Source organism: Parasteatoda tepidariorum, chromosome 2 (genome assembly GCF_982258835.1).
Source record: "Parasteatoda tepidariorum strain Cologne lab strain chromosome 2, Ptep-v5.0, whole genome shotgun sequence".
NCBI classification, from domain to species: Eukaryota; Metazoa; Arthropoda; class Arachnida; order Araneae; family Theridiidae; genus Parasteatoda; species Parasteatoda tepidariorum.
The window spans coordinates 110,558,359-110,576,749 of NC_141756.1; the positions used below are offsets into that span (position 1 = coordinate 110,558,359).

At 29.8% G+C, this 18,391-nt stretch overlaps 1 protein-coding gene across 1 annotated transcript in view; it reads left to right on the forward strand.

Annotated features, from left to right (window-relative positions):
* The first annotated feature begins 9,690 nt into the window (after window positions 1–9,690).
* The window catches only part of LOC107448714 (serine/threonine-protein kinase D3), a 38,643-nt gene continuing 29,942 nt past the window's right edge, over window positions 9,691–18,391 (forward strand). The window contains exons 1-6 of the mRNA XM_087158042.1: window positions 9,691–9,991; window positions 11,170–11,314; window positions 12,614–12,752; window positions 13,517–13,648; window positions 15,096–15,244; window positions 17,709–17,910. Of these exons, the coding sequence (XP_087014168.1) occupies window positions 11,171–11,314; window positions 12,614–12,752; window positions 13,517–13,648; window positions 15,096–15,244; window positions 17,709–17,910 (766 nt within the window). The 5' untranslated portion in view covers window positions 9,691–9,991; window position 11,170. The remainder of the gene's footprint in view (window positions 9,992–11,169; window positions 11,315–12,613; window positions 12,753–13,516; window positions 13,649–15,095; window positions 15,245–17,708; window positions 17,911–18,391) is intronic.

Sequence of the window (18,391 nt, forward strand, 5' to 3'; positions counted from 1 at the left end):
ATGTCATTCCACGTATTATTTACTTAGCAATGCAGAATTACCAAAAAAATATACATATATATATTAGCGAATTCTGCTACCATCCATTTTCCTCTCTCTTACTACAAAGTATGTATATTATGCTCAGCTGATTTTTTTTTAATATTTCAAATTTAATCATACTATATCGCAACTTTTATTGATATTTTTTTCTTTTCTTTGTACAATGGGTTTCTGATGAGTTTTATATCTTTAATAATTTTTATGTCTTTAATTTTAAACTGCATTTTTAATTTTTTTTTTAGAAATTTGCCTATTTTATCAAAATCTTAATTGAATTTGTTAGTTTGCAAAGCATGCTTTATAAAAGTCGTAACTTAGGCCATTTGTAATTTCACAATTATCATTCATTATTTATATTCTGAAATTACATAATAAAAACCACACTATATAATTAAAAAGTTATAATTACATTTGAATTGAGTGAAAATTTAAATTTAAATTTTTTTCCCTTAAAATCCTAAAATAAAATTGTACAATTTTTAAGTTCTCATTTTTTGTAATAATTGACACAATGAAGAACAAAATGTAAAAATATTCTGCTTACTCACTTCAACAAACATACAAATATTTTCTTCCACTTCTTTTTTTCACTGAAATTTAATGGAAAAATGCTTACGTAACTTTTAGTATCTAAAATTTTATTCAACAAAACACCTGAAGCAAAACCCAAACGCAGAGTAGAAATTTTTCCAGGGAGTGAAGCCTGAAAAGCATCTAATATTGTGAAAATTGCCAATAATTTAAAAATAACTCTATATGGGCACATCAGAAATTTTCATCAATTCGATAATTATTTAAAGGTGTTATGTACTAAACCATCAACTTTAGCAAAAAATTTACATAACATTTTAATTTCAAAACTGTCAATAAATATTATGTTTTATTTTAGTTAAATTTTCACAAACATATAATTGCATACGAGAAGTAAATGAAAAGATATAATGAGTCACAAAAGTAATGAAAGTTAGATGTTAGATCGAATACTATTTAATCTTATATAATGTAAATTCTAAATGTTAGAAGATAAGATTCAAGAGTCTAACGTTTTCTTGCACGCAAGTATTATATTATATCCTTATAATGTTAGATAATTTCTTTTTGATAACTGGGGACGATATATTAAGTAACGAAATGAGACACAAAAACGTACTTTCTCTGAATAAACATATCTTTTTTACTACAAATTCAGATTTCTGACCCCCAAAATATAGGGAGTTGCCGCAATCTGGACATTACGGCTCCCAAGTTAACTTATATGTTATATCTCGCGATCTTTTTAATAGAATTGAAAAATTTTTGAAAACAATTATAAAATTAATTTATCCAAAGATAATTCATGCAAAAAATAACCTTTATAGGATATTTATTATTTTATTTATTAATGGTAAAAAAAAAAAATTGAATTGTAAGGTGTACAATTATACATCATTTTAAAGAATACAATTTCAGATGACAAAATATGAAATGTGAGCAAAATCGGTTGCATAGTTCCAAAGAAATTAAATTTCAAAGAATTCAAATATTTAAAATTCAATTTCTCAGGAACTATTAGACCGATTTTGCTCAAATTTTGCTTTGTAAAATTAATTTCTTTAAAATGATGCAAAGAATTGTATATCTTTCAATTTCAATTTTTTTTTACTGTTATCAAATAAAATAACAAAAACAATAAATATTTAATAACGGTTATTTTTTACTCGGAATTATCTTTGGATAAACAAATTTTATAATTGTGCTCAAAAATTTTCCAATTCTATTAAAAAGTTCTCGAGATATAACGAAATACACAAAAGTAAAATTAAAGTTAAGGGGTCTAAACTTTGGAGCACTCGCCTGACCAAACTATTGGGACCATAATTTCCAGATTGATGCTACCTGTTATATTTAAAGGTTAGAAATCTAAATCCATCAACAACAAAAAAGGTTTCGTTTATTCGTAGAAAATACGTTTTTGTACCTGATTTCGTAACTTAAAATATCGTTTACACTTATTAATTAGCATATTTAAGGTCAACCCCTCGAACCATAAGGAGTGAGTCCTAGAACATGAAGATCCAATGATTAGATCAAAAGTTATTCAATGCAGTTTTTTTTTTTTTTTTTTTGCTCACTGTGCATCTTGATAAGTATTTATTTTAAGGCTATATATTCATTGATATATTTTAACAAACCTGAGGAAATTACAATCTGAATATATAATGCAATGTGTATAATGAGTTTGCATGCGTTACATAGTTTGTTTTATTGATTATAAAGTAATGTATTACAATTCAGTAAAATTGTTATTTTTTTTAAATAAAAGGCATAATAAATATTGTCATCTTTAATGTTTCTATTTTAAGTTTTGTTTCTAGAAATCAGACAGTTGAAATATCTTTTATTTCATGCATTTTTGTTTGTTTAGTTCGCAATTTGTACTTATAAAAGAATCGGTTGGAAATTTAAAGGAAAAAATTTATTTATTAATTGTATAAAAAAGTGTCTGCTGATGAAATAATTTGTACATTTAAGTTCACTGACATCAGTTACTGTATGAAATAAATTTGTCTAGTCTGCAATACTAAAAAATAATTTTATCAGATCAATTAAAAATAAAAATCATTTTTGTGAACCTATAAGTATGTTTCGACGGTTTAAAAGTTTAAAGTTAAAGAGCTTATCCACAAGTAGTACCCTGATATTGTTGAGATGACCTATAGAGTCTAGGCTGTATATAGCACATGCGCACAGGGCTAAAAACATGTGCAGCAACCTGAAGAAGTTCCTAGCAAGCTACTGCTCAGCCTTCCCTTGGGAATTTCAGAATTCTCAGATTAATTCAGAATTTACACCAAAAATAAGAAGAAAAATTTCTCATAATAAACTACAGAATTTATGTAATTGTTGATAACAATAGTTTGCCTGGTGTTTGATAATTGAATACTAATAACTGTACTAGTTCACTTTTTCATGCTTGATTACAGAACTGTTATTTTTCGCAATTTACATGTTAATTATTTACTAAGCAGATTGTTATTACTTATTAGAATACTAAGCAGAATCAAATAAAATCTGATATCATGTTGTTATCCTAATTTGTTTCAAGGTTATGAGAATTTTTTGCTGCTGCTTATGGTTCACTACTTGAAAAATTAACAAATTTTGGAAACCTTGAATTGTTTAGAAATATGTCAGTATTATTTCTTATGAAATTTTAATGCTTAATCGAATAAAATCAGTTGCAAATAGGAGAATTTATTGTTTGAAAGTTACATGCATTTTTTATATTTAAACAAATTATTGTAGCAACTAAACAATTAGTTTTAATCTGCTCGGTATTATAAGTTACTTATGAAATACTAATATTTTACTCAGCTTCTTTTAAAAGCATTATTTCAAATCATTCTCTCTGAGACATTTTCCTCTCATAAAATTGTAAACTACTTTAAAACGCATAATCCTATCAGCTTGTGGTTAGTTTTATACCAGATAGCAAAATAAGGTTTATTTTAACTCAGCAAAAACCTCTTAAAGTAAGCCTAAAGAAGTTTGTTATGTGGTTTACGTGTGAACCTTCTAACCTTAAAACAAGATCTGTGACAATCTGCTCTATTCTACACACATTGCCCTAATCCAAAACCTTGGAAAACAACCTAATACATAAAAACCTTAAATCGAGGTTGACTTAGGGTTTTCAAGCGTGAAAACATCCTTTAATAAAGCTAGTCTCAAGGTAAAAATAATTGAGTTAAATAATAGGTTGTGAGGAATTAATCTTTGACTATGTCAACCTTCATCTATCAAAAGGTACCTCGTGATGGATTCAAGTTAACATATATGTCTTATATACTATTGATTTGGTATTTAATATTTGTAGTGGTAGTTACGCCACATTACTCCCCATCCAGAATTTTATCTGGGATAGAATTCGATGAATGAATTCCACTAGTTGATTAATGATGTTTATTTATTAATTAAATTTTTGCTCATTATATATTTTTTTTCTTCCAAGCATTTCGCTCGTTATTTTTATATATTTTTTTCTAGCTTTTTGCTATTTTTTTTCATAGCTTTTCGCTATTATTTTTTTTTCTAGCATTTCGTTCATTATTATTTATTAACCGGGAGACTTTATTTACTTCACCGGATTTTTTTTTTAAGCAAATCAACTATTTAATGTGGATTCATCCATCAATATTGACAATTTCTTATCACGTCCGTAGGTCACCAATGTGAGGAATTAATCTTAGACTATGTCAACCTTCATCTATCAAAAGGTACCTCGTGATGGATTCAAGTTAACATGTCTTATATACTTTTGATTTGGTATTTAATATTTGTAGTGGTAGTTACGCCACAAGGTTTCTAGGTAATTATAAGGTTTCTTTTCGTAATCTTGTATGCTCAGCTAAAATCCACCTTGTCTTGAAATTTTAATGGACAATTTAATTTGATCCTATCGCTAGTGTGACGTCAATATGAACCCAAGTGACCATTTTATTCTAAGTGACAATACTTTTTAAAAAATAATTTTTAATTCTTTTAGAATGAAAGGTTTGAAACTTCAATATTTTTGCTTTATAGAAACAAGGTTTTTAAGACAAACATTTTCATGACTACAAAAAAAAAAATTCCAATACAAGGTTGCTGTAAGGTTACATGCTTTCTGGGATTCGACTCGGTGTAAAAAATGTATAAAAATTAGTACCTAACTTTAAAAGTTTTTTTCGCGATGTGTTTGACAATAACACAAGACTTTTTCAGAATAAGCGTGACAAATTGATTGAAAAACTAATTTTATGACATTTGACAAGAAGTTCGAAAATATAGACTAAGTTTGTGTAAAGATTTGTAGGGGGGAAAAAAAAAGAAAACATAATTATGAAACTTATTAGTACCATAATGAAATATGTAGGCTCAATTATGGGAAAATAAAAAAAGTGCTACAATTTTCTAATACGATCGGAATTATATGTATTATTTCTGTAAATAGTGTTAATGGTAGTATTTTTTCAGAGTATTTTATTTTTAGACTGTGGCACCTGTCACATTTTTAAATGCTTTTAGTTACGAGGATTGAATAGAAATGGCAAAAATGGAATGCATTTAACTGGAAAAGAATATTAATTTCAACCAGTTAATTTAAGTCGTGAAAAAAAAACAATTTATTTTGTTTAATTAGATCTGTAGAAGATAATATGATTCTAATATTTTAAAACCTGCCGCTATAATTGTAAATAAGATTTTCTTATTAATTCATATTTTTTACTTTTAGCTTCCAATACTTCGAAGCTTCAACAGGGAGATCGAATCAATATTTAAAATAATTTTATTGGTTTGTAAAAAAATGAAATTTTTGTTTAGAATAAAAGTATTTTTAATGTTAGCTGACTAATTATTTGAAATCGCATTTTCTTAACTTTAAGAATTCAATCTCCTGAGACATCTACCTTATAAAAATGCAAATTCCCACAAATAATTCTTTTCAACTGCTGAATCTAGATAAGTGTTATTTCAAGATAATTTAACTGAATCTATTACGATTACAGAACGATCTGGCGTGTTTCATTAGACATCATTTCTGGGCTGTATAATGATTGGCGAGGCATTACATTTTCATAAATGTTGTTTTCTTTAGTGTTAAAGAGAAAAGGAAAGAAGCCTTTCCCCACATTGGTGATCCGGATGTTACGCCTACCTTGACAGAAACTCCCACTTCGATTTGAACACGCCTACTTCAATGAATGATCCACATCGAATAGTTAACCTGCTACTTGGGACTGCGACATTATCCACCTCCTCAAGCTGTTGCTACTCAGTCTCTATGACGCACAACGTCAGTCTGGATACACTCAACTGCTAACGGCAACCACGAACTTAATACAGTTCTTACTACTATCAAAAAGTACGGTGATCTTAATACAGCTCTCCCGGCTTCTCACAAAACAGCAATGAATCAACTAGTGGTATCAGTTCATCGAATTCTATCACAGATATAATTCTGGTGGGGGAGTACTGTAGTGTATCTACCACTACAAAAGTATAATTCCAATTCACTAGTATGTAAGACATGTTAACTCGATTCTATGCCGGGGTACCTTTTCGTAGACGAAAGTTGACATTGTCTATAACTACTATCCCCACAAGTCTTTGGCAGTTTCGATGGAGCCATTGGAAAGAAACCATGGGTGAAGGCCCTTATATAGCAAGACGGAAAAGAGAAAAACCTGGTACGTAAAACATTTCATTCCGGCATTTTTTTCGAATAAAATGAAATATCTGAAACTATCAAGATTTCTTTTATAATTCTGGCATATATATAAAACTGCTTCTTTTCCAAGATAAAGTAGATATTGTTGAAAAATTTAAAAAAAGAATAAGTAAACTCCTCCCCAAAACTAGCTATAACTGGAATGGTTTTACTACCAGCCTTTCCTCTTTTCCGTCTCGCTTTCACCCCTGAAAGAAACTGTAGGAATCAATGCAACGGATGTTCAATGCTGTCAACGAAATCTGCAACATTTTAGATCCTTGGGGAATCACCTCAGGCTGATAACCAGCAACCATACAAACTGGCCACCAAACCCCTTCACATTGTGTACAACCAATGTGTAATCTTTATGAATAGGATTGAACACAAAATGGCAAAAATCAGTCAAAGCGTTTTCTTCTTCAAGTCTCTCAATTACTATATTGCACAATTTACTATGTACTCTCCAGTGGTCGTTTCAAAATCGACGAACATCATCTTATCGTTAGGCTTCTTAGCTTCTACTTTATTAAGAGAACAGAAATGATCGGGAGGGGGATATTTTTTGCACGCCTTGCACCTACTTTCTCCTCACTTATGCTGTTCTTTAGGACATTTTTTTTCTTTCAAGCACTTCCGACACTAATAAATCTAAAATAAAAAAACTGTAAAACATCTGATTACATTACATTAGTAAAATATTAATTTTTGTTGTTGTTGTAGTTCATTTACATCGCACTATAGAGCTGCACAATGGTCTATTGGTGACGGTCTGGGAAACATCCCTGAGGATGATCCGAATACATGCCATATCAATTTTGATCCTCTGCAGAGGGGATGGCACCCCCGCTTCGGTGGCCCGACGACGTGTACGCGTGGGAACACTGACCGTAGCCAGTGATGCTTGACTTCGGTGATCTGCTGGGAGCCGTGTCTTAACGATCAATCCACTGAGAGGCCATTAATTTTTAAGAAATATCAATTAATCAATTAAAAATATCAATTAATAATCAATTAAAAATAATAAAAAAATCAATTAATGCTAAAAATTATATGAAATAAAATACAGTACCTAAGCACACATTCCCTTTTCTATATGTGCATTATGATAAGCTGTAAAGTCTGTCGCATTCGGTCAACACCTCCTAGAAAAGAGCAGGCCTCAGCACGGGTTACCATAAATATCCTTTAGTAGTCCAAACGTAATGACATATTTCGTATTTTCAACCACTGCGCAGCTTAGTACCCCGAACGTAATGACATCTTTCTTATTTTTCATCTACTGCGCAGTTAACTTCGTCACATCGGACTACAAAATTGATCCGTGCTGATGCCTTCATTCTTCTAGGAGGTGTTGATTCGGTACACCTGATCCCCTCTTGTTCTTTCGCACAATTACTTCTTCGGCAGACGTGGCAAAAAAATTCACACCAGTGAACCTCAACATTTTGAAATGGCTTCAAACAAGATTCACAAAAGTGACTAGATCCGTAAAAGCCTTTTGGGGATTTTATCAGATATATTTAGCAAAATTCATTATCAATTAAATAGATAAAAACGATGAAAAATATTACCAGGTTCATCTTTTCGCTGCTGATCACAATAACTTGCAGATCAAGGTGCCTTTCGAAAATAAAGATTTTCTCAAATCCACAGGGTCTTTCAGGCACCTGAACCGTTCCATGCAATGCCATTGCTCGTCTCTCCAACAGATTACATCGCTGTTTTCTTAAAGTTAGCAAATCCGGATCTCTTTCAATGACAGTTTTCCCTAAAAGAATTGCCATCGCACAGCAAAAGCTGGTATCATCTTTAATCGAGATTATAGAAGATTTTTTAATCCGGTCTATGTCCGGAATGACCAGACGTCTATTTCTCCCGACACCCAACTCTCTTCTAACCGTAACAACGTTGAAGGAAAAACCTTCATCTTAAGCGATGTCATCTTTAGATTGCACCCCTCGCATACTCAGGTGCTAAGAAAATAATATATTCCTTTTATATGGAAACATATTATTTTACTATATATCTGACCGAGTTTCAAAAGTACAGGTTAAATAGTTTTAGAGACATACCGGCTAAAGACGCAAAAAAAAGTCAAAAGGAGAAATAACTTCCAATCATTTTCTTATCAAAACTATTTAGCCCTTGTTTTCTAGATTGCGGCTCTTATACCTTCAAATTTTAAAGATTTAGAAATCAAGCCCGCCGAAAAATGGAATATTTATTTAGCAAGAATATTGTTGTTGTTGTTCATTTACGTCGCACTAGAGCTGCACAATGGGTTATTGGCGACGGTCTGGGAAACATCTCTGAGGATGATCCGAAGACATGCCATCACAATTTTGATCCTCTTCAGAGGGGATGGCACCTCCGGTTCGGTAGCCTGACGACCTGCACGGGAAGTCGAGCACTTCACGGTAGAACAGTTTAACGAAGACCAATACCGCACACCCTCGATCCCTATGCAGACTGATCCAAGTGGTCACCCACCCGCACACTGACCGCAGCCAGTGTTGCTTGACTTCAGTGATCTGCTGGGAACCTTGTCTTAACGATCAGTTCACTGCTGGACAGCAAGAATATTGCTTCTATGCTTAACTCTCAGTTCTTAACAACCTACGAAATTATTTTCCTCATGGAAATTTAAATATATATAGTAAGTACAAAAAAAATTGCAAAAATAAAACTGTATTGTAAAAATAGCATTTTAACACTCATAATACTACTGGGTTGCTCATTTTTTAGTCCCGCAGTGGACTGATCGTTAAGACACGGTTCCCAACAGATCACCGAAGTCAAGCATCACTGGCTACGGTCAGTGTGCGGGTGGGTGACCACTTGGATCAGCCTGCGTAGGGACCGAGAGTGTGCGGTATTGGTCCTCTTTAAACTGTTCTACCGTGAAGTGCTCGACTTCGCGTGCAGGTCGTCGGGCTACCGAAGCGGAGGTGCCATCCCCTCTGCAGAGGATCAAAATTGTGATGGCATGTCTTTGGATCATCTTCAGGGATGTTTCCCAGACCATCGCCAATAGCCCATTGTGCAGCTCTAGTGCGACGTAAATTAACAACAACAACAGCTCATTTTTTAATTAATTTCAACCACCAAACATTTTTCTTAAAAATCTTTTGAATCAAATATCTTCTGTAAGCCACCACTTTAGAGCCCACTTTTTAAAAAAATTAGTTAAATGTTAGCTAAAAATGTAATCACAATAAAATATTTTTAAAAAGTAGATTAAGTTTATTTCTAATAATCATGGTTTAAATCACTCTCTGTTTCACTCAGAGTCTCATTTCTCTTCCATGGAAATCGGAGCTGTATGCAGTTTTAATCCAATGCATGTCTTTGAAGGATGCAGTGAAAACGGTACGATCTCTAAAACAACACAAGCACTGCCTTTTAGGCCTAAAACCGGTTTGCTAATGGTGAACTAATTTTTTGAATCTTCCTGGTGAGGTGAAAGTTAAAAGTCCAGATCTCCTACATTAGTCTACTTGTTGAACACCAAATAACAAACAAAACAAGTGTTTTTGAGGTTTGACGTTGCAAGCTTGCCTTTTAATTTTATTAGAATTTGAAGGCTTATTAATGAGTTTCAAATTTGAATTTTGTAAAAGTATATTTGAATCACGGTAGTTATGAGGAAAGTGATGTATAAATTTTTGATTGCGGGATCTCTATAATTCATCTGTCCGAGTTTTATTTACATTTTAAGTAAGCTTTTCATTTTTTATAAATGCCCTTAATTGCTTTTGTTTCTGAGTTTATTGACCGAATAAAATAAATGATTACAGTTATGTTTGAAATAATCCTGCTTGATTAAGTGTATAAGTATTCCGTCTGTAATTGTTTCTCCTAAACTAATACTGCTGAGTTTGTCATCTTGAGGAATTCGTTTTCATAGACCCATTAATGGCAGAATTGAATATCTTTCTAAATTGAATTCGATAAATGTTTAATGATTGAAATAATTCTGCTTGGGTGAGTCATTTTTCTTTAAAGGTTTCTGTGAAATTAAGAATGCTGTGATTATAATGATCCAGATTTGTCATATACATGCATTAAATTCCACGCGTAGATTAGTGGCAGAATTAAATTTCTTGATAGACTGAATAGAATGCATAGTTTCTTAAATAATCATGCAAATTTTAATTTTTTTTAATGTTTTTTTAATTGCTTTGATAAATGTAGAAAGTTATTATTCAGGGAAGTAATTTAGGTGAATTTAATTGTATGTCAGCATTAACTGCGGAATTAAATATTTAAAAAATTGAATAATGTTTGTTCAGTATCTCCTGCTTCATTTAGAATTTTTTTCAATCTTATAACTGTTTTATTAAACTTAGAATATTATAATTACAGTGATAGGGCAGATTGATCGTTCAAATGCAGTAAGTTTTATGCATTAAATATTTATTTTAAAAGGCCAATTAATGATAAATGTTTGAAATAATCTTGAACAATTAAGTTCATTTCCAATTTTGTAATTGCTTTGTTAAATTAAGCTACTGCACTTTTATCTATAATTTAATATTAATATAATTAGGATACTTTTAACCACATATGACTCAAATGACTTAACTACTCAAAATAAAATGCTCGATGCTAAGAGTTCCAAAACTGATCCAAATTTTTATCGTAGCTTCTAGATAAATTAAACTTTTGCACAACATATACATACACGTAATGGTGTGAATGTATATATTTATCTACAACAGTGTGAAAGCCTGAAATATGGTGAAACTAATATGCTATTTGTAAAATGAATGTAAATTGTTGGTTGTGTACAAATGATTTTGTTCTTTATGCTAGATTTTAATATTTAATAATAGATTATTAATTAGTAGCAATAGATTATTAATGCATAATAATTTCTTCTGTAATTTTTATAGGATGGATCTGCCTATTTTGAATATTCCCAGTGACTTGACTTTTACATTACAAACTGGACTTTTAAAAGAGAATATCACTGTAAATCTTAATGAATTTTCACTTGATAAATTGAAGGAATTAGCTTGTAAATTTCTTATGAAAAATGTAAGTTTATCTTGTATATTTTTTTCTGATATATTTTAATCATGAAGATTGAATTCTGTTAATAATAGTACCTATTGTTTTGTTCGTAGTTTCAGTTTCCCCAAGCTGTGTATTCTCTGACTTTCTAAATTTTTTCATGATCTAGGGCTTCAGCAATTTCATTGCATCTTACATACTTTTAGGGGCTTGCTGTATTGTAACAGAATTGCAAATTGCAGTCGAAAGACTATCCTTAGTCTTAAAATATATTTATAATGATAAAAGATCAATTATGAAAGAGGATTTATTAGATTCAGTTCTTTTCTTAATCTCTTCCCTGATTATCTGGAGTTAACACGGATCTGTATATATTGCAAATATTTATTATCCCGAGTAAACTCGGGCATAGCAGAATTCTTCAATGCATTTTATCATGTTTTTATTCAGCTGGTAGCGAAACAAAAAATAATAATAATATGCTGTGATTGAAAGTTTGCTAATATTTGTTTGGGAGTTTTGTTATTTGTGGAACTGCAGACCTGTTTTGTATAATTGTATATACGATGGTTGATGCATTTACATTGAAAGAAAAATAAAAAAAATGTAATTCGCGAGCGAAAGTGAAAGTAATGCAGATGATTTTTCAGATTATGAAGATGTGAACATATACAAAGACTAATATTTAACTCTTTTCATTTGCCCGAGATAATTTGGGATAATGAATTGATCGTAAATTAAATATTTTTTACACATAAAAAATTAAAATTTCAATTTAAAACTTGTGTATAATGCTTTGTTTTAGTTCCTTGTATTTATTAATGTAATAAAAAATATGATGATTTTTTGCATTTTTTTTCTCCAAATCAATTGTTAAGGGAAGCAGTTAAGATGCAAATAACTCATCTCTAATAACTCAAAGATGCAACTTTAAGCAAATAACTCATCTCTGAATTTGATTAAACATGTATTTTCTGATGAGTATATTAGAATTTTTTTTTTAATGTTTCGTATAAAAAAATAAGTTTTGGAATTAATTTGCTTCTGTACCTGATATTTGTCATTATTTTTTTCTTGCCAACCATTTTAATCAAATTTTTTGTTGTTGTGGCTTTTGTCACTTGCTGAAAACAGAAAAGAAACTAATTTTTTTTCAAAAAGTATATGTGGTAAAAAAATTTTAAGAGCAAAGAAATTATGCAACTATTTATTAACTTTCTGTAGGTGTCCACCCCCAGGCATGGCCTCAATCAGTTTATTCGCTGTAATTTTGTTTTGTTTTGAACATAGATTATAAAAAGATTTGTTTTTAAATTTTTTTAGTTTCCTGGTCATGAGCACGGTGATTTAAGCCAACGTTTGCTTTTCTTTCGACATGATTATAGCTTTGAAAATGTTCTGTTGCCTCTCATCGCCATTACAGATATTTCAGAAAATGGATTGATAGAAATTGTTTTATCAGGTAATGTAATATAAGTCTTTTTTTTCCCCTATGAAAATGAATACTTTAAGGGAAATTTAAAGATGGGTTTGTTTATCAGCCTGTTCAGATTGTTTAGAGCAAACGTTACGCTATCATGGACATTTCAGACTATGGTGTTTTGATTATATAAGCTTGAAGGATATTTATTAAGGTTTTGATTATTTTTTGACATGTTTTAAAAAATACAATTCCAATTTACTAGTATATAAGACATGTTAACTCTATTCTATGATGGGGTACCTTTTCATAGATGAAGGTTGACATTGTCGATAACAACTTTCCCCACCTAAAATTTTAAAACTGATGCTTTTATTTTCTTTTCTTATTCTTACAAACTAATTATTTAGGAGAAATAATTTAAAACTTCAATAACTTAAAATAAGTAATAGTACAGTGAACATGTGATTGTTTTTTCTTCGCAAATTTTTGGATACACAGAATTACTCTTAGAACATACAAAACAAAAGTCACTTTCAACTCGATCCGTATAATATGCGCAAATGCTGTTCTTGAAAAAGTTGACATGGACATGAAATTTTTTTTCCTATTACTAAAAAAGAAAAAAAAAAATCTGCCTCTTCAATAAAAGTTTGTATTTTTTTAATCCCTGAGCAAATACATTCATTTTTATGCTTTTTCCTATCAATGCAAAGATGCCTTCAAATTACATTCATATGATTTTAAATAATATTGCTAATATAATACTATTGCACCATTTTCTATTAACTTGAATTTTTCTTTAGGTAATAATAATTCTTCAGAACCTCAAACAAGGCCCCACTGCTTAGCACTTCATTCTTATAAATCTCCAACATTTTGTGACTTTTGTGGAGAAATGTTGTTTGGCTTAGTTAGACAAGGACTCAAATGTGAAGGTATATCATTGTCTTTTTTTCTTTCTTTTTTTATTGCTCCTCTTGGTATTTCAGAACTAAAATCTTATAGACATTCAGTTATTCCTTCAGATTTTTTTTTTAAGAATTTCATTTAAAGATTTTGTTGAAATTTTTAAATAGCTTTTTATTTTTTAATGCCTTTTGTAATTTAGAAATTATATCCCTGTGTTTTAGTAATTTCCATTTTGCCTTGCTTTTTTTTCGGTTACCGACAATCTATTTTGCTTAGTGGTTCAATCTGAAGCAGTTTTACCCATTTAGTAATTATTAGTAATCCATAAATAAAATAGATATCACATTAATTAATTCTTGTCCTAATGATCGTATTTTCACGCACATACTAAAAATCTATTTTACTGATTCAAAGGATTGACTTTAAATATTCTAATTTATTAATGTTGACTATGTAATTTCACTGAGATTTGCTGAAGGAATAAAAATTATAAAAATAATTTTTTTTTAAAATTTTGCATTCAATATTCTAGGTGCGTCCCTCAAATCCAACCTAGAATAGACCTTGATATAACAATATGATATTTTTTTACGATTTATATATTTGGAACAATTTATTTTATCATATACAAAGTGGTCTATAAACATTGATCTTAATGTGTTAATACATATGTTTTTTAATCTTTGCTGTCAACTGCTTTCCTTACCAATTTTTTTGAAGAAAAAAAATTTACATATTTTTTTTAAAAAAGAAAAAAAATTTTATTAATAAGTGCAAGGGACTAAAATAAAACATAGTACACAAGTTTTGAGTTGAAATGTTAATTTTTTTATGCGTAAAAATATTTAATTTACCATCAGTTTACTATCCCAATTTATCTCGGGCAAATGAAAAAAGTTAAATATTAGTTTTTGTATGATAGTTTTAAGAACAAGGGACGAAACAAAGTGAAACAAAACTTTCCAAATGTCAGTGAAGTGATTCACCTTTTTTTTACTCTTTTTTTTTCTGTGTAAATTCAGTAACCATCGTGCACTAACACGTACGTATACAGTCCCACAAACTAACAATTAAACTTGCCACACTTCCAAGCACAGTAGGTTTTTTGTTTTCTTTTTTGCTTCCAGCCGACTAAAAACTTGATAATGCAAAACGTACTGACGAAATCTGCAACCCCCCCCCCCCCCCCGTTTTTTCGAGAATTAAAATAAACTAAAACTGAGGATGAAGTTTAAAGGCAGTTCCTAGCAGAAAGCAAAAATGTATTTCACTCTGATTAAATAAGAAAAATTTCTTTATTATTTTTAAATCTCATCTACACTTTTCTCTTCCTCAATATTGATGAGCTAAAGTTAAAAAAATATAATTTTCAATTTCTTAATTTTTTTATTTCTAACATACATATTTGTTTTGCTTCATTTTATTACAAGAATTTAAATGATTAATCTTGATTTATGTATTGTTGTGTTTCAGGTTGTGGTCTTAGTTTTCATAAAAGATGTGTGTACAAAATACCTAATAACTGTTCACACACTCGTAGAAGAAAATCATCCACTTATTTACACACTCCTAATCAGTCTGATCAGATTGGGATTTCTCTAAGCATTCCTAATATGGCAACGGTTAGTATTCATTTACGAGGTGCATTGTAGAAGTTAGTAAGCATTTTTGGTGCAACTAACTTTGAATTGCAAACCTTTTTATTTTATCATATTTTCATTTCTATAAAAATATTATAGGTTTATGCCAAAAAATTTAGGAATTATGAAGGGGAAAAAATCCTGTGGAAATATTGCTAAAAGAGCAATCATTGCATTGTGAATTTACGATAAAATTTAGAAAGTCAGAAACGCAATTCTAGCAGAAAACGACAAAATTTTTTATGATGTGTGTGTTAGCAGGACAGCAGTTCATCAGGGGACACACTGCCTGCTAACACACAGGAACCTTTCTGTCGTCAGTGGTGAAACCAAAAACTGACAGTGTCCCGAGGCCCCATTATGGAAAAACAAATAAGAAACAGCAATTAGAAAAATTGAAATGCAAAAAAAAATTTATGACAAATAATCGCAATTTAAAAGCGCACAGAGTAAGTCTTAATAATGACTTAAAAATACACAGAGTAAGACTTAATAAAGAGACACCCACATATAAGGAAATAATTTATTCTTTTTGGTTTCACCACTGACAACAGAAAGGTTCCTGTGTATTAGCAGGCAGTGTGTCCCCTGATGATGTGCTGCCCTGCTAACACACATATCTTAAAATTTTTTGTTGTTTTCTGCTAGAATTGCATTTCTGACTTTCTAAATTAAAATAAAACAAATTTAGATTTAACTGCTTTAAGCGCTTTTCTATTTTGATTTATTATTTTAAATGTTACTTACTTTTTATGAATTTGGAAATTGGTTTCATTATTTGATTAGTTTATGATTGTCACATTGCATTAAAAGGTGATTATGTGTGATTTGAGATTCAAATGTTGTAAATATTTTCTGTTAAAAAAATTGAGATTTTAAAAACTATGTGGAAATTTATAACCAATAACTGCTAAAAAAGACAAATGAAATTATTTTGGAATCATCACAACTCAAAAAATTGAAATTAACAATACCATGGTTATAAATCCCTTCCAGAAATCCATTATTATAAATGCTAAAAATTATTCAAGCCTGTTAAAAAAAGGAAAATAACAAGATGATGATTACCCATATTTGTGGTTTAAGAGTTGTATGCTGTTGATTAAACGTAAAATTAGATTTTAAAAACCTTATTGTATGTAAAATATTTAAATAATAAATTATAAATATGTATAGTAACTGATATACATCCTAAGACATACAAACAAATATTCTTCAACAGTTTGAACTTTATTGTATTTGTCTAAGTCATTGTATTTTTAAACCACTAAATGAAAACTTTGTTGGCCCTTTTGAACCACTAAATTCTCATTGCTTGTATTTGCCCTAAAAATTACTCTTTATGGTTTTATATATTTTTTAAGGGGTGAAAGAAAACTATGTTTTCTCTTATTTTATGTTAATTTAATAAGAGGACTATAATATCTAATTTTTTAGTGTATAAAAAAAAGCATTGAACAATATTTTATAAAATTTTTAAAAATTCGGTTGTTAATTAAATTTTTAGAATTGAGTAACCGTACAGTGGTTAGAATAATTTATGAAACAATCGATACCAAAACCTTTCTCTAACATTGTACATATATATGATTGAGTGCTGGGTTTATTATTGAATGTTTGGCATAGGTGTATGCAAATTAAGTAAAATGTTTGATAAATATATGCTTTTTAAAATTAGTTATGATTAAAAGTAAGAGAAAAAAAAACATTTGTTAAAAAATTGGTAAATTTTAACTGCAACACATGTGCAAAATTTGAATGAGATTTATGTATTAGCTTTTTAGAACTCTTGTTAGCTGATTTAAAAAATTTTCAAAAAAAATTTGACCCTTTACCTGTTTTATTTTTGGCTTCTGGTTTGGTCGAGTCCTATATAATAAATATCAAGGGATCTCTTTCTATTTCACAGTTTATGAAAAGTTTCTGAACATTTCCAAACAAATATTTGACTTGTACTTTTAGTTAGTTTCCACCCCCCCCCACATTTTAATTATATTTATATAACTGTTTAATAAAGATAGGTTTGCTTTTTTTGTTTACAAATAAAGGCACTTGCTGAGTGAGGAGACTGAGCTTGGAAGTTATATTTCTAATTTCTTTCTAAGTCATAATTGTGTTGTTTTTTTTTACCATAAAAAAGCCTATTAGTTCTGAAGCTTCTATGATAGCTTAATTTTAAGAATTGGATCAATATAAAATACTTTATAGTTCAAATAGGCTTTTTTAAGAGTTTCATATATTGCATAAGGGTCATTTCATTGACCATTTGTCTTTAAGATACCACAAATTTTAGAAAATTACTTTAATAGGCATACTTTTATTAATTTTATTTTCGCATTAGTAAAAATTTTTATGTATCTTTTATTTTCGTAAAATGTTACAAGTTTTATTTCCTTGAAAAAAATTTTTTGTTTGTCACCAATACTTATTTTTATTCATTTCAAAGTTTCAGCCACCTTCTCCGAATAGAAATCGTAAATCTCCATCATTGCCACCTGGAAAAACTACATTTTTTGAAAAGTCATCCTCCTCTTCTAAAATGAAGGTGCCTCATCGTTTTGAAATCCATTCCTATACTAGGCCAACAGTTTGCTTTTACTGCAAGAAACTTTTAAAGGGTCTTATTAGACAAGGGATGCAATGTAAAGGTAACACATTTATGACAATACTTCTTTTTCATAGTTATTAAATAGAGGGGTGCACCTGGAAAGTCATGAGAAATCATGGAAAGTCATGAATTTCGGTATTGAAAAAAATTTATTATGAAATGTCATGATTTTAACTATTTAAAAAAATTCATGGAAAGTCATGGATTTAGGTCGCGGAAAAATCTAATTTTTAAAATGGAATTGCCCCCTCCCCCCAATTTCATGGTGTTCCGAATATCTGAATTTGTAACAAAATCCCCTCTCACAGTCATATTTATTAAAATATAAAATGTTTTTATCATGTTCTTTAAAAATTATGGTGTTCTTTCAAAAAATGAGGGAAAAAACATCATTACTAGAGCAATTTATCTTATAAAATTCTGTGATTTCAGATTTTTTTTAATATTTTTTTTTTTTTCATTTTTTATTTTATCAATTTCAAATTCTAGCTGAAGCAAGCTAGTCATTGAGGAATTTTTTA